Source organism: Pimephales promelas, chromosome 13, assembly GCF_988280905.1.
Source record: "Pimephales promelas chromosome 13, fPimPro1.hap1.1, whole genome shotgun sequence".
Lineage (NCBI taxonomy): Eukaryota > Metazoa > Chordata > Actinopteri > Cypriniformes > Leuciscidae > Pimephales > Pimephales promelas.
In genome coordinates, this window is record NC_142781.1 from 31,788,548 (window position 1) to 31,812,104 (window position 23,557).

Below are 23,557 nucleotides of genomic sequence, written 5' to 3' on the forward strand. Positions count from 1 at the left end.
TGCTGCCAGTCTGGGAAAGAGTCGACATGTCAAGTGTATAAAAGGGAACACAGATTGTAGCACGTCTTTATTGTGGAGCCACCAGGAGTGACTGTGTTTCAGTGAGGAGCAGTTCAGAGCTGTTGGAGAGACAAATAACATCTTCAGAGATCTGTGGTTATACTGAACCTTATATAAAGAAAGTAACAATGAACAATACTCTGTTTACTTGTTTCTTCCAAGTTTTTTAGAATGAATCTTACAGCTGATGTCTGTCAGGAATATTCCTGTCCAGAGAGATCTGTTTCTTTCTCTGTCTATGTGATTCTGTATGTGGCCGCAGCAGCTGTGGCTCTTCTGACCGTTTGTGGAAACCTGCTGGTCATCATCTCTGTTAGTCACTTCAAGCAGCTGCACACTCCTGCTAACATCCTCATCCTCTCTTTGGCTGCGTCTGATCTGCTGGTCGGAGTTTTTGTGATGCCGCTTCACCTGTCTTGGGTCATCGAGTTTTGTTGGATTTCTGGACCAGTGATGTGCTCGTTTTTTACATTAGTGACTTTTCAAGCAACATGCGTGTCTGTTCACACTGTGGCTCTGATATCAGTTGATCGGTTTCTGGCTTTACATTTTCCTTTCTTTTACTCAGAGAAAATCTCACCCACTGTGATCTGCATAGCAACTTTATTTAACTGGCTGTTTTCACTCCTTTATAACTTCACTCTTCTCTTCATTAATGGAAACTTCACTGTCATGTGTCCAGGACAATGTTTTTATATTATTGATAGAGTTTCATCCTTCATTGATCTCCAGGTTGTGTTTCTAATCCCATGTACACTCATCATAATATTATACACTCGTGTTTTTGTCATTGTGAGGAAACATGTGACTGCTATAAGAGCCGTTCAGGTTCACAACAGCAAAGAAACGTCTAAAAAGAGAGTCAGTGAAAAATCAGAGCGAAAAGCCGCATCAGCACTCGGGATTCTGGTGTTTGTGTTTCTCCTGTGTTTACTGCCATATTTTATCTGCTCTGTAGTGATTTCGTACAGTAATGATGATTTGTTTTATGTCAGAGATGTTACTGTAGCTAATATTTTTCTTACTGAACTCCACCATTAATCCCATCATTTATGCCTTATTCTATCCATGGTTTCAGAAAAGCTTAAAATTAATTTTCACATTTAAAGTGCTTAAAAAAGACTCTTCTCTGATGAATGTGCTGTAGGAGTTGCTGAATATAAGACACAGGATTTCATTATTACATTATTTTGTCATCTATTAAACATGACTGCAAAGACAATATTGTTTTCAATCATGTATTTCACACCTCACTGATTTTTCTTTTTGTTTGTGATGAACAGAAATGTTGAAAAGTGTACAAAAGTAACAAAAAAATAGCTTTGACCAACAAATATAGCAAATGATCAATTGTTTTAAATGTATAATTTATAAAGAAAACAGGCCTAGACACACTTCACCAGTAACTCCAGCCTAGCAGAGGGCGCCTTCTCCGCTTTATCCGCCACAAACCCTAAATGGATGCATAGAGGAACTAATTGAAATGTTTTCTATGCGATGAATGTTGTAGACATACGTCTATGGTGTCTATGCATAGACATATGTCTATGGTGACTATGTTATTAACCTTGTTCTCCTCCAGGAGGCGCTCGACGGATCATAAATGATCGCTGTGAGTCTCATTCAAAGGTCAAAAGCTAAAGTTGTTTTGTTTTTTTACCTTACTGAGGCAAAATTATAATGATAATCTTAAATACATTCATTTAAAGGATTTGTAACTGGAATAAAAAGCGAAATACATACCAGTCATTTCCAACCGACGTGTTCAGCCTGACTGCGCTGAGAAACGTAACAGAGACCACGTGACGTTCTAGATGCCGTTTAATTTGTTAAATAATTATTTTTATATTATGATTTGCGCTTTGATTTGGCTTAATCTGTGTTTAATACAATTTCTTAATAATTCTTCATGTCCGTAACTCGGAAAGAATTCAAGAAAAGTAAGTCTTTACGAAAGTAACGAGTTCCCCCCTGAACAACGTTTCAACTTCAAGCTTTTTCATTTGCGCTAATGTTTAAAACTAGAAAGAAGGAAGGAAAGAAAGAAAGAAAGAAAAGAAAGAAAGAAAGAAAGAAAGAAAGAAAGAAAGAAAGAAAGAAAGAAAGAAAGAAAGAAAGAAAGAAAGAAAGTATTTAGGGTAAGTTGTACTTGTCACATGACCGAGATAACGCCATTACAGTTAAGCCCCGCCCCTTTCTAGCCATCTTCGTTTGTAATTTCTCATCTAGTCAGTTATTGTAACTTCTACCCCTGTGGCGAAACTTTAAACGAATGAAGAGCTTCGGGTGCGAGAGCAGCGAATGACCGTACATCGAAGTATTATGGGACGTTTATCCACTAGTATTTAAACTCAGGTGAAATTATATCAATAGTATGTCATGTCAAGTAAGTATTAAATCAGAACAGAGTTTGACATGACTTATAGTAACGGTACCACACGGAATTCCAGTAAGTTAGATTGACAGGCGTAACGTTAACTCCCCTCAACATGACATTTGTGATTCAACTCGAATGAATGAATATTAAGTTAACTCGAAAAAGTTCTGAACGCGGTTGAATCGAGTGAAAATGGGAGATGAATCAAAGTCAGTGGAAGAAGGAGAGGTAAATGCTAATATATATTTTTCAAAAACACCCGTGACTGATGCGGAGGTGAGTTTTGATCATCACAACACACCGCCGGAAACGCGTTTATATAAAAAAAGATGGATAATGGTGTGTTTATTCAGCTCATATTCGCTGTGTAACTCGTATCAATGGATTCAATACGGAATCATCAACAATATCTTCATGCGCTTCTACGGCGTGGACTCTTTCACCATTGACTGGATGTCCATGATTTACATGTTGACGTACATTCCTCTCATTTTTCCCGTCTCTTGGCTCCTGGATAAACAAGGTCTGAGGGTTATCGCGCTCGTGGCCACGGCTCTGAATTGCGCGGGCACGTGGATCAAGGTGGCCAGCGCGAGACCGGACCTTTTTCCCGTGACATTTTTGGGTCAGTTCATGTGCTCCGTGGCTCAGGTGTTTATTCTCGGGATGCCCTCGCGCATCGCATCGGTGTGGTTCGGGTCGGACGAGGTGTCCACTGCATGCTCCATCGGGGTCTTCGGAAATCAGGTGGGTTTCAAAACAATAATGTCATCATTGCTCATTTATCTGTGCTGAGGGGTATTGCACAAAAGCAAGATAAGGGATTAAGCTGGGATTTTCCAGTTATCCTGGCTGAATTTAGCCCTGACTCGGTTGCACGAATGGAGGCTAAATTCATCTACGTTAAGTTGCTATGGAGATTTACACTTTGCAACTAGCCTGCTCTTAACTCTAGAGCAGGCTAACAACCAGGCTAAGATTAATCCTAGTGATTTATCGGCTAGTTCCTCCCTAAATCCTACTAGATATTAATGTTTTAGTTACTTTATGCTCCTGCATTAAAATACTAGATATACTGCCATTCATCTAAGAATGCGTAGGCTACTGCTATGTTAATTTATTATTAAAAACTGCTGTTCATTTCACTGTCAGAGGTTTGATGAATATATCATTTGAGATTCAAAGCGTTTGTTGGCATACACCTGCAGTGAGGAAAGCAGATTTTCCTGAGCAACTTTGCTGTTCACAATAAATGCCAACACAGTGCAAAAGAACTATAATATACAATATGAGAAATAGAAAGACTATGTATATCTATGCAAATATAGAGTAGAAATGTATAGTTGAATGATAAAAAAATTATAGGCTATTTTATTGCAGTTGATGAGATAAGAAATGGCTCATTAAGTCGTAAATGTGGTTTCATGTAACAACAAGGTCAATATGTAGTATATAGACTAAAGATTTGTTTTTCCTATTCACAATGGCTTGTCCTTTGTTGGATGATGTAGTTGATGAGGAAGTTTTAATACTCAGACGAGCATTCGGGCATGAAAGAGTCTTCCGAGATAAAGGGCAGACCCATTGGAATCACTCGCTTCCCTTTATAGGGCCAGCTCCTCTGCTGTGGTGAGGTCTTGGGTTGGAGGGCCACCCCCGTACCAGATATATGACTTTTTTTTTATTGCTAAAATCAGCACAGACGATTAAATGTCAGCAAACATATCACCATGTTCTCTGCAGACAAGTCACTTACCAGCCTGCAAAATATTCTTGTACTTAATCTTGACTTTCTGCCAAGTCCTTTTTTGGCCAGACATGTGTGTTCTTTAAGAGGAATAGATACAAATGATAAAATAGATTAGATGGATAAAAATAGAGCAAAATATCTGATTATAGATTACATTAAATCAATTAGAAACAAAATCTACATAGAAATAGATAAAAAGATTAAAGAGATAATAGACAGAGTTAAAAAGATTAAAGAGATAATAGACATAAAAGAAACTAAATACATCAAATATACACATAGTGGGTAAGTGTTTGCAATTAATAGTCACATTTAAGGCAAAATATACAATTATTTTTTAAATGACAAAACTCCTCGAATTGTAATTATGAGGGTTACAGTGGAGCCCTGCACAGTGCACACTCAAATGCTCGGTTGTTTTAAACCAATTTTGGGTCAAATATGGACAAACCCAGCTGTTGGGTTAAATTTATTAATTGCATTTTTAAATCCAACATTTGGGTTTGTACATATTTGACCCAAAATTGGCTTAAAACAACCCAGCATTTTTTTAGAGTGTGTTTATTTATGGACTTAGCATTCAATCGGTCTGCTATTGTTTGCCAGGCATTCTCTCTTTGTTTTATTACAGCATCTGTATTGGCTTTTTTAAATATTATATGTTTCACTTCTTCATACGTTTCCATAAGAAGCTGTTGCTCATTAGGTGAAAGTTTTGTCCATTTTTGGATCGGTGATTTTCGGCGGAGCGGAATTTCGGCGCCACTAGTGGTAGTAAACGTAACTACAAAAATAATGATTGTTTCCACACAGTATCCCTGAACACGCCTCATTTGCTATTGGTCAGCAAAGAGTCCTTCCCACAATCTCTTGCCATTGGTTGAACCAATGTTTGGCCAAGTTGAGATTTCTCATTTGTGCTGTGGGATTATTTTTACCTTTCAAAATTGTTCTGTGGCACTAAAAAAAGTTGGCAAACGCTGTTCGAATTTATACTGAGAAGAAAGATTAAAAACTACAGCTGTGAATAGAAAGCAGAATAAAACTCAGAACTTCACATGTTAAACTGGTTTTAAACTTGTAATTTGGAGTGTTTTAAATGAGTGACCACCACATGCCCAAGGTCATTTACCTAAAACCCCCATCTAAAGGCTAGGCTATCCTCACAACCTTTGCTTTTACAGTCTTTCATCACTGTCAGCAAACATATGATGCTCTCACAAACCTTGAAGCTTGAGCTATATGAAGCTTATCTTACTCTTTCACTGTATTTGATGAAAGATATTTAAGATTAAATGACTATGTCTAACATGTAATCTTGTGGTTTCAGTTTTTTCTACATGTTATGTAAATTAAGTTATTTGTGAATTCATGAGTTATGCATACGCCAACTATGAATGAGACAAATGCTCTAATTAAAGGGATGCTTAAGAATTTAGCATTAGGCTTTGTATTATTAGTATGGCTGGGTATTGTAACAAAATGTTCGATACCGATACCTTGACTTCGATACCGGTTCCTGAACGATACCTTTTTTGATACCAATTTTATGTTTTAACAATTATAGTGTTAACAATATAATATTACATTTTTATTTTATTTTTCAGTTTGTTGACTTTTTCACACTCACATTTTGAGTATGTAAAAAAGCACCAATGCTAAAGTTTAATATGTTTCCTAATCATTTAACAACACGTTCTCTTTGCTTCAATGAGCTCATTGTTTCTGCCTTATCTTAATGCATTGTTTAACAATGTAACTGAATCAAGCACACGTCTAGAAAGCTCCAAATTCAAAAATAATTTCACATTTCTTCTACATAAATGACCCATTTTAAATACACATTGATCTTTCCAGAGGTGAAGTATCCCTTTAAGTACATTTAGGGTCAGTGAGAAGTCAATTTAAAAAAAGTTATGCGCGTGATCATTTCCATAATGACCAACGCAATCAACCAAGAGCAGCTCAAATTAGCGTCTGGTTTAAGACATGTTTGTTATAAAATGAAATAATGGTGCAAATACCAGTAAATTGACTATAGTCAAACCTTAGTAATTCATCTTGCATGAATAATTTAAATACTCTCCTCCCATAAGTTTTGTGTCTGAATGGGAAACTTCTACAAATGCATATGGCAATAAGGTTAGCCGCAAAAATAACCATTTTGGGGTTCATTTTTCACTGATTATCTTTAGTAAATCCTGACAGTATTTTTTTAACATCAAAAGAAGGTTATTAAGTTGTTAGTAAATCTGTCCCCTAAACGTCACTATATATATATATATATATATTTAAATTGATCATGAAGAAAATGGAAAATGAGCGCAGGTTGAAACGGTTATGTTGATAAATGCCAGTGACGTTTAACTTGCAACCACATATAATTGCATGACAGAGTCTTTAGTGTCCCATGTGGAATGGATCAAGGCCTTGCTAGCGAGTGCAATTTTAAAAGCACACCTCTGTTTGAAATCAAGCTATAAATGTCCATTTATGTACTTGTGTTCAGTATGTATGTCCTGTACTGCTTCACAGATGTTCGTTTTTTTTTTTTCAGTTGGGGATTGCAATCGGCTTCCTCGTTCCACCCATACTGGTTCCAAATGTGGACGATCTGGACACGTTAGCGTCTAACATCAGAGTCATGTTCTACATAACAGCGGGTGTGGCCACATTCCTGTTTGTGTTGGTTGTCTTTGGTAAGTCCAAACGTTAGGCTAGTTATACTATTGCCACAACATTGTTCTATTCCAAAACATAGAGAGCTGTTTACTGAGGAGTATTTTAAAACATGTTCCTGATATGAAGTTGGTTCCAAAAGATATAGAAATTATAGGGATAGTTCATCCAAAAAAGTCCCATAAGCCTTTTCTTCATCTTCTTAACTTTCTAATGAATCGGAGACATTTCTGTCCCTCTATTGAAAGCCAAAACTCTGACAGTTCAAAATTAAAGTCTGTTCATCATATAAGTTTCTTCATGGATTTCTTTTACAATCTCTTCATGGACATTTTGAAGCTTCAGAGTAAGGACAGGAATCCCTGAAGATGGGATTGTTGTTGTTCTAAAGATGAACAACATTTTTATGGGTTTGGAACGACACGACTCGAGTAAATGAAGTCTACGGACAGAATTAAAATTTTTGGGTGAACTGTCCCTTTAATTATGATGCCTTCCTTATATCTTCTTTTAGCCAAAATAATGCACTTGTACTTCACAGAAAAGACAATCCCACAATGCATTGTGATGGATTCAGTGAAACATAAATCGAAGATGGCAAATAATGCCAGAAAAATGTTGATTGTAATAAATCAAATTAAAATGGATTATTGTTTGATTATTGTGCTACTATCATGATTTTATCATCAAACTTGATAAAAAAAATAATAATAATAATAATTGAGTGGCACGTGGAGTTGCTGCCTATATAGAGAGTTTCTGTGAAGATTAGGGTGCGGTCCTCGAAGGCCTGTGTAGGCATTAGGCAGCGAGACAGCTCACTAGTTTGGTGTGTTTATATTTGACTGTTTAGTGTGTTCTTCCTGCATGAACAAAACCACAAGTTTGTTAATTGTTTATATTAGGGATGCTCAGCACCGATACAATTTTTTCAGAACCGATCTGATCTGATTCGAAAAGTATTTACCTATACCGATCCGATACCGGCGCAGTTTTTATTTTTAAATCAAGTAGAATTTCTATAACTCTGTGTTGAACTGATAATCACTCTTTTTGTGTGTTAAACACAATCTACACTATCTACACAATAGACAATGACATTATAAAAAAATATATTAATCTATGACAAAAATGCTATTATAAACTAGGTTAGTGGATAATTTAACATTAAAATTTAGTCTAGAAAAAACATTTACTGGGGAACCAATAAGAGACAATAAGTGTAGCACTAAATCTGGTAAAACGTTACACAGAGTGCTTTGTATTGTTGTAAAACACATTCATGAAAAACAAGATAACAAAAATCAAAAAGATAAATTATTTTATATATGGCCTACTTTAAAATTAAGACATTTTTTTAAATGTATAATTTAATGAGGCAGCAACATAGATAGATAGGACATAACAGAACAAGAAAGGCTATTAATAATCTTTCATTCAGTATGAATGATGTATGCTTCAGTGTAGGCTTCAGTATGAATGATGCACCGACAAGTATCTATCTATGCAATCGTTTATTGAGCCATTTCTTTTAACAGTTTTAATTTTCGGTTACTATGCACGTGAACAATTATAGTGCTCTCTCCTGTGTTGTGAACTAACAGACACCCGGTAGAAAAAAGGTACAGCAATAAAGTCCAGAAAGATAAAGTCATTTTATGCAAAACCATAGAGCTTTATCGTCAGATCAAGTATAATAATAGTAACATTGAATCATCTCGAAGAGTTGACTGTCGTAGAACGCGAATGAATAGAGAATGACTGACAGCCACAGCAGTGAATTTAATCACTTAAATATTAATTTCTATGTCACGTTATACTAAAGAATGGCTTCTAAACACTTATAATATAGTGGAAGGCCGATACCCGATCCGCCGAATGGCAGTATTGGATCGGCGCGTCCCTAGTTTATATACATACTAATATAGAAATGATCAATGTGTGTGTTATTTTGTTAGTCTGCTTGTACGAGTGTAAATGGAGCATGTTAGTGCTTGATGGTTATCTGACCTTTAGCACAAATGACAGAAGTGGAAATTAGATTTTTTTTTTCTTTCACTTTTTCAACGCATTTTGCTCACTCTGTATAGGCCTTGGTTTCGGTCATTTAAATGCTGAGCTTCCGCTTTTTATCTTGACGTGACCACAAAGCCTCCTGTCACATTTTGAGCAACACTCACGTGCATTCAGTTCTGTTCTCACAAGCAAAAATGTTTGCCTACACAATAAAAAGAAGAAAATCACAAGATATTTGCATGCCAAAAGCGTACTCGCCCGCATTTTTTTTTCCATGGAACACAAAAGGAGGTGTTTTAGAAAATGTGATGGCTGGTTAAAAGTTCAACAAAAGTAGCATAAAAGTTTTCCTTATGACTTGTGGAATATATTCAATTCAAAGTCTGTCTGTTAAAGGGTTATTTCAACCCACAATTTCAGGGCTTTCCTGTTGTGTAAACAGCAGAGCGTTGGCGCTTGCAACGCCAAGGTCATGGGTTCGATTTCCAGGGAAAGCAAAAACTGATAAGAATGTTAATGTTTACCTTGAGATGCAATTTAAGTCGCTTTGAATAAAATCGTCTGCCAAATGCCCAAATGTAAAAAAATTAATTATCCCTTAATTCACTCACCCTCAAGCCATCATAGGTGTATATGACCTCTTTCAGCCGAACACAATTGCCATTATATATAAATAAAAGTACTCCATATGGCTCCAGACTTCTATCCTAGACTCGTAGAAAAATATTCATATTCACAAAATATTCATATTCACAATATTAACAGACTCCTAGAAAAATATCCATATTTATAACTTTATAAACTATAATCGCTGGCTTCGGCAACGGGCGCATTAGGGGTGTAAATCGAACAGTTCATCACGATACGATATCAGTTCTCTCAGCAAGCATACGATATTTGGCGATACCTCAAAAAAATGGGCATGTCCTCAACCCGCCCATAGAGGGCGATCTCACTCACAGAATGAACACATAGTGTCGGCCATCTTTTTTTTGGAAGCTAAGCTAGCAGGCTCTTGTTCTGTGGAGAAAGCTGAGTAGGTGGGATTACCATCCTCTTTTTCCCGGACATGTCCGGCCGTCGATTTCGGGATTCAGCTTTTGCTTTCTGCGGTCGCCATTCATTGTTTACATGCACAGCTTTTGTTTCAATCTAACTGAATTCATTCCCATTGGTGAATCTGAATGTAGTGTTTCCATGAACGCTAAACAAGTGATCGGTTGATGTGCGTTTTAACATTGCTAAGAAAATTTCCGCTCCTCCGTGAGAGATACGAGACCGGTGCGTCTCACAGGTGTCGCTCATCGTTCTCCCGCGGCCCTCACTCGTCCCGCTCGCCACAGTAAACATAACGAATGGCGACTGTAGAACGCAAAAGCCAAATCCCGGACATTTTGGGCGATCTCGAAACACGTTTTCGGGCAGACTCATCACGGAGACTCACTAGTAGTCTAGACTTGTTGTTTAACTTCTGCGCTCTGTTACCGGTAGGCGTGGCCTCCTAGGGCAGCGAAGCAAGTGCATTCTGGGAGTTGTTGTCTTTCATCCACATAAGCCAAAAATAAATTTTCTAACTTTTCTTTTGGTGAGTGAATTATGGGATCATTTTCATTTTTGAGTGAACTAACCCTTTAATTCAACATTTTGTAATTTTCCGAGCTTCCTTCCTTATTTTGATTGTCTATCAATGAACACCTGGGGTTCCCTTTTATGTTCCATGGAAGAAAATAAACTCATGCAGCCTGCAACAACATGATGGTGAGTTATGAGGACATATTTTATTTTTAGATGAACTGTTTTCCTAATTTCCCTTGAAACAAACGGTTTCGTTGGTCTGTTGTTTAATTCTTTAGTAAATAACAAGCCTAGCGGATATTAGTGTTTCTGTCTAATAGTTCTACCGCTTAAATCCCGCTGCAGAGTTTTTAATGTCTAGTGCATGTTTAAAAAAAGCAAATATGACCTAGTTCGATCACCTGCAGTTTTGGGGACAGCAGGCTAAATTTTTACTCAAACACAAACATTCCCAGATGTTATAACATGGTGAATTAATTCGCTTTAACACACTGGCCATTATTTCATTCTTTAGTATTTAAGCATTCACTTCTTTAAAACCTCTTTTCTTTTTAAAAGGTTTAAATTAGCAAACATATTAGCTTCGTGTCAAAACCTCTGCATCTTGGATGAATTTTCTTCCAATGCATTCTGGGATTGCTTGAAAATACAGCAATTCTGTCTTAAATTTTCCCCAAAAAGAGTGTATTTTAGAAGGCATTATTTTGCTGCCTATATTTTGTTTACAGCCTTCTTTTTTTTTTTATAAAACAGCCTTGCTGTGTGATGTTTTATCTAGGTTGCAGTGTTATTTTAGTATCATTTATTTACTATTATATTATTTTTTAATATTTTGAATTAGTTTTTATTTTAAAGGTTTTAGATTTAGTAAATTTGTGATTTGCTCCTGTGGTTTTTATTATTTTTTTAGCTTTATTTAGCTTTTATTTAATTTTCAGGTTTAGTCATTTTAATACTAGGAACTTATTTAGTAATTTGTTTCGGTTGTTTTTTTTTTCATCTAATATTTCATTTTTATTTCAGATTTATTTTAATCACCGAAAACTATTTTTAACAATAAGCTGTTACACAATGAAACTGGACTCAGATCAGTGCTGATCTACTACATATAAATGAAGAGTTTTGTTGATTGGACGAGTTTGTATTTTATGTTCATGTCAGTGTTTCAGGAGCGTCCGGAGATCCCTCCCACCCACTCTCAGGCCGCGGCTCGGCAGATCTCTCCGGAGAGCTACTCCTATACAGCTTCCATTGTCAGGCTGCTCCGCAACAAAGCCTTCATCCTCCTCGTCATCACGTATGGTGAATATCAGCACAACGGAGCCATTCAAGACCTCAAACTGGGGTTCATTATGCTTGCTGCCATTTAAACACAGTCATAGTTTGTTACTGAGAGCATTAACATGACTAGTTGTATAGTCAGTGCTGTTTGCTAATGTAAGCATCTCTATTACTGTTGCTCATACTTGGGGTTTGTGATTTGAACATGCTCCTAACACTAATTATTAAACTTCCACACATAATTTGACATAAATGATTCCTCCATTCACACATAAGTCAAGTATATTTATATAGCAGTTTTCACAATGTAGATTGCATCAAAGCAGCTTCACAGTGTCAAACAAAACATAATAATGTTCGTTTCTTAGAAAAACATCCACGTTTGGTGGAGCTGATCAATGGTATTACTGATTGGTTAATTAATTTGAATATCTCCAACTGAGCAAGGAACCGAAAAACTCCGGCAAGTGACCCAATGGTGTCCTAAAACTCCATCAGGTGACCCAATGGAGAAAAAAAACCTTGGGAGAACCCAGACTCAGTCGGGGACCAGTTCTCCTCTGGTGTTTATGAACTAGACGCCGGATTTACAGTAACTGCAAGGTAAACATGTATATGAATGTCTCTAAACAGACTTTAAACGCGAACCTGTGATAAACGCTGATGGCGTTCACCATCTTGTTCGCATTAAGAATTGATTCTAGTGTGCGTTTGAATATGACACTGAAGACTGGAGTAATGATGCTGAACATTCAGCTTTGCATCACAGGAATAAATTAAAGCTCCTGTCCGTTAAAAATGATCCAAAATACATTTTTCAGCAAGTACAACCAGCCAGTGTTCAAAACTATCTGCTTAGCTCAATTCAAAATGGTAAGCTTTTAATAATGTTTTTAATTCCAGTGGAACTGGTGGATTTCAGCAGGAGATTCGAGCATGTCTTTCCGTCATTATGTCACATCTGTACACATAAAGGAGTAGTCTCAGCTATTACTTGATGTAATTAAACTTATCAATTTGATGGCAGATCCAGAAAGGTTCAAATGTAAAATGCAAAAGTAAATGTAAAAGGCTGTAAAATGCAAAAGACTTTGGACTGAGAGTTTGGAAAAAGAGAGAGCAACCGGCCCATGGAAAAACAAGGATAAATATCTGAAGGGCTTTAAGTGTAGTCACGCAAGCTGATGTTGAACATTAACAATTTGAGACCAAAGTATAATTTGCAGGGTTTGACGTGATATGATAAACAATCGTTAGATTTAATCAGTGCGATTTACTGCAATGCTTTTTTTTGTGTGTGGATGTGGATGTTACTTGCTTATCATTTGACATTTTAGGGTGAAAATGTATATGTTGGTCATACTTCCAAAAATTACTCTCCTCAAACATTGTGTTCATCCACGCTGTGCCGTGTCGAAGTACAACTCACGTAAAGTTGATGATTCCGCGAATGACTGCGATTACCGATTTCGAACGAAGACAAAGAGGAAAAACTGCGGACTGCAGCTTTAAAATATATATATAAAATTGAAAACAGTTGTTTTCAATAGTCATAATATTAAACATTATTAGTGTTTTTTACAGATTTTTTTTTATCAAATAAAGGCATCTGAGATTTTTCTAAAGCATAAAAACACTTGGATGGTATATTATATAAATATATTATATTATTTATATATTTGATTGATTAATATGCTTATGTCTAGCTCGAGTAAAAAAAAGCTAATGCTGAACAGAATGAATTGTCATCTCTGCTTTGCTTTCATGGTGAGCGTATACTACATTAACGCTGCACACTGAGTTTATGATCCATCTGCACACGCAAACACAAACAGCTGTGTAACACTGGCACGAGAAGCCTGGAGATGCATTTGACCTGGCTGAACATTGACAGAAATAAACCTGCAGGAATGCAGAGATCTTTATGTCTTTACAGCTGCTTCAGAAATGTGAATACATTTACTGCTTAGATACACATCAAATCAATAGTCTGAAACCAGGTGTTGTGTGTTAAGTCTTTTTTGGCAGGCTTTTTCTGTTTTTGACTTTATCTGTCTTTCCTCAGGGCTGAATGTTGGCTGTTTCTATGCTGTCAGTACGCTTCTCAACCGAATGATCATTGAACACTATCCTGTAAGTCCCTCCACCTGTCCAACCAATCATAAGCGCCCATTTACATAACTGAATTGATTCCTGTGAATTTTAACTTCGATGGACGTTAGTGTTTCCATTTTCCCAGGTATTCATTAATCCAGAAGAACTATGAATTTATGGATTTGAAAAGTGTGCAATCCATAGTTATCTCACTGATAGGAAGTTTAATGTACTGTTTAATGGTAGTTATTCTGATACAAAGGTCTTGCGTTGTGGAGTGCCTCAAGGGAGCTGCCTTGGACCACTGTTGTTTTGTCTTTTATTTTGAGGTGTGCCACTATTGCTCTGTATGCAGATTTTTGTGTCTGATTATGACTCTACCAGACTTAATACTGTATTAAATAAGGAATTACAATTAATTGAAAAGTGGAATAGAGTAAATAAATTAAAGATTAATGTTGGGAAGAGTGAATGTGTGATGTTGGGATCTAATCATCTTTTAAAAGATTCCCCCGTTTTGAATTTGTCAGTTGGTGGTTTGATAATTGAACAAGTGGCGGAGGCCAAATTGCTCGGTGTGATTGTGGACAGCAGGTTGACCTGGAGCGCTCATATAAAATTAATATTGAATAAAATGGGCAGGAGTATGGCCGCAGTTCGTCATTGTAGAAAATGTATACGGAAAACTTTAGTGGAATCAATAGTTTTGTGTCATCTGGACTATTGTTCCATTATTTGGGCTTCAACTACAGAGAATAATTTAAACAGATTGCACAAAATAAAGCATGTCGGCTTGTTCTAAATTGTTCTTTTGGAGCAAATGTCAGGGATATGCATATTCAGAAGCAGAATTAATTATTCTTTTATTAAATTCTTAAAAAATATAATTATTTCTAAAGCACCTGAAATTCTATATAGTAGAGTGACGTTCATATTTATTCCACTCGTCAATCAAGTGAAGGGCGTTTCTTGTTACCTGTCTGTCGAACTAATCAACTTCAAAGAACATCGTGTTACAGAGCAGTGGTGGCATTATTTTTGGTCTCAGAGAGTCACAATGTTAGTTTTTCCAAAAGATTGAGACTGTATTTATTTACTTTGGAGTAATTGTAATTTTTATAATTAATAATGACTGGACAATGAGCTATAATAATTGAAATGTGATTTTCATATTTTGTGTTGTACCCAGAGAGTGGTAATATTTTGCATATATAAGAGCTTGCATTCTGATGTTATGTTGTTATGTTTAGTGTGTGTGTGTGTGAGTTTGATGATTTATGATGTTGTGTGCACTTCTGTATTGTTGTACAGCGTTGATGTTAAGTTTTTGTTGAAAAATGTTGTGACCCCAGGAAGAATAGCTGCTGCTTAATGTAGCAGCTAATGGGGATCAAAATAATAATAATAAACATAAACTGATCTTAGTCTGACATATTGTGGTAGAACAGAGAATGTTTGTAAAAATTTGTTCTGGTTTTAACAGGGAGAGGAGGTGAACGCCGGCAGGATCGGCCTCACGATCGTGATCGCTGGCATGGTGGGTTCCCTCATCTGTGGAGTCTGGTTAGACCGATCTAAAACATACAAGTAAGAGTGTGGACTTTAATCCTAACAAATCTTCAATTGTCCTTCAGGCAGTGCTTGATAAACATTTGTCTTCATTCCTCCTTGAGGATAAGTGTGTTACTGAGTCCTTTCCCCCCTGTGAGTCTGTTCATATGCTTTGGTTTAGTGTGTTTTTCCAGGTGTTTGCCTCTTTGATCCATGAACCTAGACCTTGTGAGCTTTTGTGATCTCATGCAGCATGTCTTCCCCTCCTGGGCATTGTTATGTTTCTTTTATTTAACTTTGTTTAAACTTACCACCACACTCACACTACTGAAATGAAATATCAGATTATTTGTTATGCAGAGAGCAGGTAGTCATGTCACCAGAGGTGTCACAAGAGGGGACTGCATCATTCCCACTCGAAAAAGTGCCTTTAGTCAGTCAGCGTTCTCTGTAACTGCAACTAAACAGTGGAACCAATTGCCAAGTCTGATAAGAGATACAAAAACTTATCGTTCCTTTACTGGTCAGCTTAAGAACTGGCTAATTGATAATCAGATATGTGCACATTAAACCACTGACTGCCTACTGAAAATTGTGGCTTGCTGGCAGATTGTCTTGTGTGATTCGTTACTTATTGTTGTGTGTCGTTTTTGTCTTTTTATTACTTTTAATGTTGTTATTATTTGTGGACTGTAAAAGTCATTTCTTGCTTTATATTTTGTTTTTAGGTTGCCATCATAATAACTGGCCAGGGACAGCAGATGCAAATTAGCCTGTTGAGCTAACTCTGGCTCATTTACAGTTATTTTACTGTCAACTGAGCACTGTCCCTGTAAAATAAATAAATAAATGAAAAATGAAATTAAATGAAATTAAATGTCAAAGGGATACATTTAAAACAGTTTAGCTTTTTTCAAATGCCTTTTATATACACTGAGAAATTACCCCCCAAAAATAATTCATAGGTGCTTTGTGTAATATTTAGGAGATCTGTTGACAGAAGCCCCTATTGTCATTATGTGACAACGTACGTATTTTGTCACACAGATTGTTACACGATTGTCCCACGGTTGTGGCATCATTACCACCAAAAACCAACTACTTAAACCAACCAAACTCACTTTTGTTTAAAAAGTGCTAATAGTTGAAGAAATGCCCAGATATTTAGCAAATGCTATTGTACTAAAGCAACTGAAATGGTATTTCTGGATCTACATGTGTTTTGAGCTGCTATTAATAATATGATTTGTTCAGTCACACTAGGACATGTTGGATCCTGATGAACGATTTGTCCCATGTCTCCACAGACAAACCACTCTAGCGGTGTATCTGATGTCCCTGGTGGGTATGATGATTTATGCTTTTACCTTGGATTTGGGTCACCTGTGGGTGGTCTTTATCACAGCGGGAACCCTCGGGTAGGAGAAGATTTTTACTATTGTGCATGGCAAAATAAAATGTGAAAAGTGCTGCCTAAAATCTTTTTGTTTGTGTGTAACTGACTCAGGTTCTTCATGACGGGTTATCTTCCCCTTGGTTTTGAGTTTGCAGTCGAATTGACTTACCCAGAGTCTGAGGGGACGTCTTCAGGGCTTCTGAACTGCTCTGCACAGGTATGTGTGTGATATTTATTAAAACAATTCAAGAAAATCTCAATTAAAGGGATAGATCCCCCAAAAATGTCAATTCTGTCAGCTGTCAGCACCTCACCATTTTTTGGGGTTTGGAACGACACAACGCGAGTGCTTTCTTTGCACAAAAAAAAACATAATTTGACACTTTATTTGCAAAGTATTAATGTCCCGAGCCAAGTTCAGGTAACAACGTTCGCTCTCGTGTCAACACAACACGCATGCGTGCACATGAACGTGGGTTGGAGATTAATATTTTGTAAATCAAGTTGTTGTTTTTTTTATGTTTGTTTTTTTGCAAAACAAAGCACTTAAGTGCTTCATAAAATGAGGTTAAACCACTGGAGTCACATGAATTACTTTAATGATGTCTTTACTACCTTTCTGGCTCTTGAAAGTGTTAGTTGTGTAGCTGTCAATGGATGGATGGAAAGCTCTCGGATTTCTTCAAAAAGATCTTCATTTGTGTTCTAGAGATGAACCAAAGTATTACGTGTTTGAAATGACATGAGGGCGAGTAATTAATGACAGAATTAAAAAATAACTTATGAACTATCCATTTGTAGGTGAATGATGGGACATATTGTGTCTCATTTATAAGAGGCTCCATTTGTCTTATTTTTGGAATTTTATGTAATTATCATGGAGTTACCAACAATCCTAATGAACATTGTGTTTCTTACTGCAGGTATTTGGGATCATATTTACGATCTGTCAGGGGAAAATGATGGACTCGTTCAATACGCTGGCTGGAAATCTCTTTCTATGTGTGTTCCTGCTGATAGGAACCTTCATTACAGGTGCAGATCGCTCAATGCTCGTCTACCAGACTAGTTGTTTCTCTTTAATCAAGTACAGAGTTCACACTTGAAGGAACTGCTTTGTTTTTTTAATCTGGTCCTATGAACTGTTACTTTCAAACATTTTGATTCCTGGAGATGATAATGCTTCTTGGAAAGCATTGTATTAACATTCATGCTGTATGAGTGACATTATGAAAGTTGCTTTGACCTCTATTTTTTCAGTTAATATATGAGCTATTAAAGGGCATATTGCAGGTTAGAGCAGTGGTTCTCACAGTGGGGTTCGCTGACCCCTGGTGGTCCGTGAGCTAATGCCAGGGGGTCCGCGAAATAATTTATCACGTTTTTTCCGTGTTATGAGTTTTCTTTTATCATCTGAAAACATGCTATTTATTCCTAAGTAACTTATATAATGCATTTAACATCAAACAATACAAAGTAGACACTTAAAGTTTTCTATAGATAGACAATCTATCTGTATTTCTTATGTCTGTGCGTCAAGTAGATAATTCGTTGTGGTTGATTATGCGGAATGTGCGCCAGAAAGGAGACAGAGAGATGGCATGAACCCGCATCCGGTTGTTTTCTGTATTTTTAAAAGGCATGACATTTTGTAGTCATGTATAATGTATAAAATAAAAAAATTAAATACACAAATAAAAAATGGACACTTTACCGTTTCGGATGATGTACTCTTGTCTTATCTGTATGACCATAAATAAGAGTATATTCCTGTTTCCACTGCTGAGGAAAAATTCCCACGTAATCGCACGCCGGCGTCTCGCGTGCGTGCGCAATATGTCATTGTCAGTTCTAGCACTGCTAGATTTGACATAAAGTCTGATCATTATCAAAATAAAAGTGCATAGTGACTGGGCCGTACCCACAATTGAGGTTGCAAGGATGTACATCGCGATGATAAAAACGATGATGACACTTTAGCTTCTAAATTAGGGCCCCTATGTCATTTAAAACATTTTAAATCCTGCATTAACATTTCATATGCTATTTTCATACAAGGTTATCTATAAATTTAGATTTTTTTACCTGCAATATGCTCTTTAAACGCATAAAAAAAAACACTGGATTGTGTAAATCTAGAATAAGTGACGTTGTTTTGGGACAGGTACAGCCAAAATACTTCAGAGTAAACACAGAACTGGATATCAATCCTTTCAGTGACTCGCCCTGCCTATCTATAGATTAAATTTAATGTCGACTTTAGTCAGATGAACTGTGTTCTCAAGACAAGGCTGGCAAATTGTCACGTTTTAAATGTTATAAAATTATATAATACAATCTAATATAGTAATTACAATAATAATGTTTGCTGCAGTTATCCAGATTGTTGTTATGGATCATTTAAGGTCTTCCTGGTTAATATTCAACACATTTTCCAGGCAATTAGAGTTCGTGTGGAGAAACTATATAGTCCTTCATATAACACTGATGCATAGAGGTACAAAGTTTTTACTTTCTCTTTTAGATCTCAAGTCCAACCAGAATGATCTTCCACGTAAACTTAGCCAAACCCAATGATGGATCATCATGGATGTCACCCATGCAAATTAAACCTAATAATAAACCATATATTTAAATGCTTAATTAAAATTACATCTATTTTAGGGCCATTCTGTGTTTATTGCATTTGTAATTAGAAAATACTTAATTATTTTGCAATGGATAAAAAAATCTTATTTCTGTTGATTTTTGGAATTAAACATGAACTGGACATGTTCTTTAAGGGATATAGCCATTTATATTCACAATCCAAATGCCGATTGGATAAACTAAAGCTCACAGGCTGCATCAGTCATCTCAATAGATAGATGGGAATATTAAAGTCATCATAATGTCTGTGTTTTTTATCTCAGCCTTTATTAAGTCAGATCTGCGCAGACAGTTGGCGAACCAGCAAGCAGTGGCAGCTGTAAGTATCAAACCAAACCTGCAAGACAGTTACACAATTAGATTATATAAGTGACAGAAAGCACATTACGGTTTACATGACGTCCTCATCCAGGAATAAGTTCAAGTTTTGTGTTTTCTGCAAATTTGTCTCTTGTTTGGCTGATTGATGCAGCAGAAAACTTTTTACAGCCACTAACATGTACCCTGGATGTCCCTAAGATGCACCAATAGGAAAATATTGTCCAATACCGATAACTCTTTATATTTTAAAGCCGAGAACCGATATATTGGCCGATAACTGATAATTCTTTATATTTGACAGCCGATAATTCTTTATATGAAAGCCGATAACCGATATATAGTCCGACAACAGATAATTCTTTATATTTGAAAGCCAATAACTGATATATTTTGGCCGATAACCGATAATTCTTTAATTTTGAAAGCTGATTACCGATATATTGGCCGATAACTCTTTATATATGAAAGCCGATAACCGATATATATTGGCCGATAACCGATAATTCTTAATATTTGACAGCCGATAATTCTTTATTTGAAAGCCGATAACTGATATAATGGCCGACAACAGACAATTCTTTATATTTGAAAGCCAATAACTGATATATTTTGGCCGAAAATTCTTTAATTTTGAAAGCTGATTACCGATATATTGGCCGATAACTCTTTATATATGAAAGCCGATAACCAATATATTGGCCGATAACCGATAATTCTTTATATTTGACAGCCGATAAATTTTTATTTGAAAGCCAATAACCGATATATTGGCCGACAACAGATAATTCTTTATATTTGAAAGCCAATAACTGATATATTTTGGCCGATAACCGATAATTCTTTAATTTTGAAAGCTGATTACCGATATATTGGCCGATAACTCTTTATATATGAAAGCCGATAACCGATATATTGGCCGATAACCGATAATTCTTTGTATTTGACAGCCGATAATTCTTTATTTGAAAGCCGATAACCGATATATTGGCCGACAACAGATAATTTTTTATATTTGAAAGCCAATAACTGATATATTGGTCGATAACCGATAATTCTTTATATTTGACAGCCGATAATTCTTCATTTGAAAGCCGATAACCGATATATTGGCCGACAACAGATAATTCTTTATATTTGAAAGCCAATAACCGATATATTGGCCAATAACCGATAATTCTTTAATTTTGAAAGCTGAAAACCGATATATTGGCCGATAACCGATAATTCTTTATGTCTGAGAGCTGATAACCGATATATTGCCTGATAAATCATCTAAATCCAAATTTTTACATAATTTTTGAGTGCCTGATTACAAAAACAAATTCTCACCATGTCCCAATCACACAATTATAATGATGTTCTCATTATAATTATGTGCCGCCTATATGGCAGTGCGGCACATAACTGTATTTTCCTTTTCAAAGTGATTCCAATCATATTTCAAGCAATTCAAAACCATCATAGCTGAAATAATCTGTTATTTATCGCTTTAATATATCAGTCAAATGCTCTTATTGGGCCGATAACTTTAACATTAAAAATGAACATATTTCTGCCGGTACCGATATTGCGGCCGATATATCGTGCATCAATAGCAGATACTAGAGAAATGACTCCTGTTGTTTCTTCCTCGTGTTTCTGTGGTGTTGTTTTAACTTTAACTTCAGTCTTTTCAATTAGACTGTTAAATGTATTTATTAGTTGGTCGTTTTGGTTTGTTAGCTTTTGTTTCAAAGGTTCACAGCAGGAGTGAGAACGTGTTCCTGCAAATGTCTTCAAGGGTCTTCGGCCCAGCAGTTTCTTTGAACTTTTTATTGTGTTGACATTCCAGCGCTGTGATTGGATGATACGTGGGAAATACAAGCCTATCAACACACTTCATACTGTTCTTCACTATCACTCCTGCTCATCTTTACACGCTATATCATGTTCCCCTGTTCCACACATCCCATTCACACTACAATTTCCCTGTAATGTATGTTTAATGATATTACCACTTATGCCATTCTCTTTTCCCCTCACCCTGAACAGGATTTTTTTTTAACTCAGCCTGTATCTCTGCCTGTTTTGTTCCCCAATTTCTACTCGCCCCGTTCTCTTCAAATCTGTTCATAGATCAGTTTGTGTGTGTGTGTGTACAGGCAGCGTTGGGCAGGTCATACGTTCAGGATCACTGTGGGACGTCACTCCTTCCATCCACACACATGTGACCAATCAATCACTGCCTGATTTTATTGCACACTGTGGTTCAGGTATGGGCAGCACATGTGATTAGCCCATCTGATTCACACTTGATGGCTTCATCAGTGCTTTTGATTCTGTCTAATGTTAATGATTTTTGCCTGCTCTGTCTAAACGCTTCACCCTTGAGCTTTGTGTCTGTGTGTGTGCTTGTTTATATGATTCATGAGAACACAAATTTCGTATGCCATGGGTATTACACTGGTGTTATGAGAAGATTTCCAGAGTCCTTGTTACTAAAATCTGTTAAAACGCATACTAAACAATGTTTCATGTGTGTGTGTTTAACCATAGATTGGTTGTTTGGTCTGTACTAACATTTAACCCTTATTTAATCCACTGACACACTAACTGTCCTCGTGTGAAACTGGTTTAATGCCGCCAGGGGGCGCCGTTTCACTAAATATCTATTATTAATGATGTGTTTTGTGTTTTTAGAGCCATTTGGAAACATCTCCAGCACAAGCTTTTGAAGCCAAACTCTAATGTGACATCATAACATGGACCTTTTCTTTTTCTGTGACACTGTTTATATTTTATAGTTTGTAACCAGCCTTGAATTTTGATTTATTTTGCCTGAGACAAAATGATTTTGTGACGCTTGAATTGGGATGTATTTGGATTGTCAAATGTCTGCATTGTAACAGCCAAGGACTGACTAAGTGTTTGTTTGTTCATATGGTGTGATCATGTTTAATCGATCACTAATCATCTCAATAAGACATATTCTAAATTTACATCAGTTTATCAATTTTTGTTTTCAATTTAAATTATTAATGTTAACATTTTTTTCTTGCAAAGCACATTTTAATGGAAACTCATTGGATAATGAAATTCTTCAGTGAAACCTATTGGAGCGAGAAATGTTTCAGTATTATGTAAACTAGGAACCAAATCTGTTTCTGAACAGCTAAATATGCAATGTTGGCTTCCATCTATCTATGCAGTAATGTGTACTGAAAAATGTTTCAATATTTTTATACAAGTGTTTTGTATTTTGACCCTATATTTAAAGTTATGTGAAGTCCATCTGAACAAATCACAATGAATAAAACAACACTAGCATCTAAAGCACTTTTTTGTTTTATTTTTAAAATGCTAAAAATTAAAACATTTGTAGTATAAGGTTTAGATATAAAAAAAAAATCACACATAGAGCTCTCGTATGAGTATCCATAAATACTTTAATGCAGTAAACAGTGCAGAAAAGGTGTCGGCATTTATGACAGCATTTATGATATATGTAAAAAAAGACATCTTATTTCACAATTTTATATATTTATCAAACTGTATCATAATTTTACGTAGCAAAATTAAAAAAGAACCAGCAGTAACGTCCCGTACACATTCCAAACAAAGTAAAAACAGCTTAACATATTTTACTCATGAAACGACAAGTGCATTCGAAAGGGCATTTCAGAAAAATGAGACAGCAGTAGCAGCCTGCTCTCTTTGATAGTCTGTTTGAGCTCCCTGTGGTTTGTGTGGAGGTATTTATGTACTCATCCAACTGCAATACGTGTTCACATGTTTGTATGGGTGCTCGTGACTGAAGCCCAGTGTGTGT

General features: G+C 36.2%; 1 protein-coding gene and 1 pseudogene across 2 annotated transcripts; both read left to right on the plus strand.

Moving 5' to 3' along the window:
- The first annotated feature begins 101 nt into the window (after positions 1-101).
- On the plus strand, positions 102-1,276 carry LOC120460182 (trace amine-associated receptor 13c-like; annotated as a pseudogene).
- A 1,049-nt stretch (positions 1,277-2,325) lies between these two features.
- flvcr2b (FLVCR choline and putative heme transporter 2b) lies at positions 2,326-23,061 on the plus strand. 2 transcript variants are annotated; one of them, XM_039647838.2, is made up of 11 exons: positions 2,326-3,184; positions 6,745-6,886; positions 11,619-11,759; positions 13,804-13,871; positions 15,316-15,419; positions 16,691-16,801; positions 16,891-16,996; positions 17,703-17,814; positions 19,692-19,747; positions 21,891-22,001; positions 22,429-23,061. In XM_039647838.2, the coding sequence occupies exons 1-10, from the start codon at positions 2,630-2,632 to the stop codon at positions 21,957-21,959; spliced, it is 1,464 nt and encodes a 487-aa protein (XP_039503772.2). In that variant the 5' UTR covers positions 2,326-2,629; the 3' UTR covers positions 21,960-22,001; positions 22,429-23,061. The 2 variants fall into 2 exon arrangements, with proteins under 2 accessions (XP_039503772.2, XP_039503773.2); XM_039647839.2 differs by lacking the exon at positions 21,891-22,001.
- Positions 23,062-23,557: the final 496 nt, after the last annotated feature.

Excerpts from the sequence above, each read along its gene's own strand:
- flvcr2b (XM_039647838.2), top strand. The coding sequence starts at position 2,630 with ATGGGAGATGAATCAAAGTCAGTGGAAGAAGGAGAGGTAAATGCTAAT. Across the intron at positions 15,420-16,690 it reads GACCGATCTAAAACATACAA|ACAAACCACTCTAGCGGTGT; the intron begins GTAAGAGTGTGG and ends ATGTCTCCACAG. Across the intron at positions 16,997-17,702 it reads TTCTGAACTGCTCTGCACAG|GTATTTGGGATCATATTTAC; the intron begins GTATGTGTGTGA and ends TTCTTACTGCAG.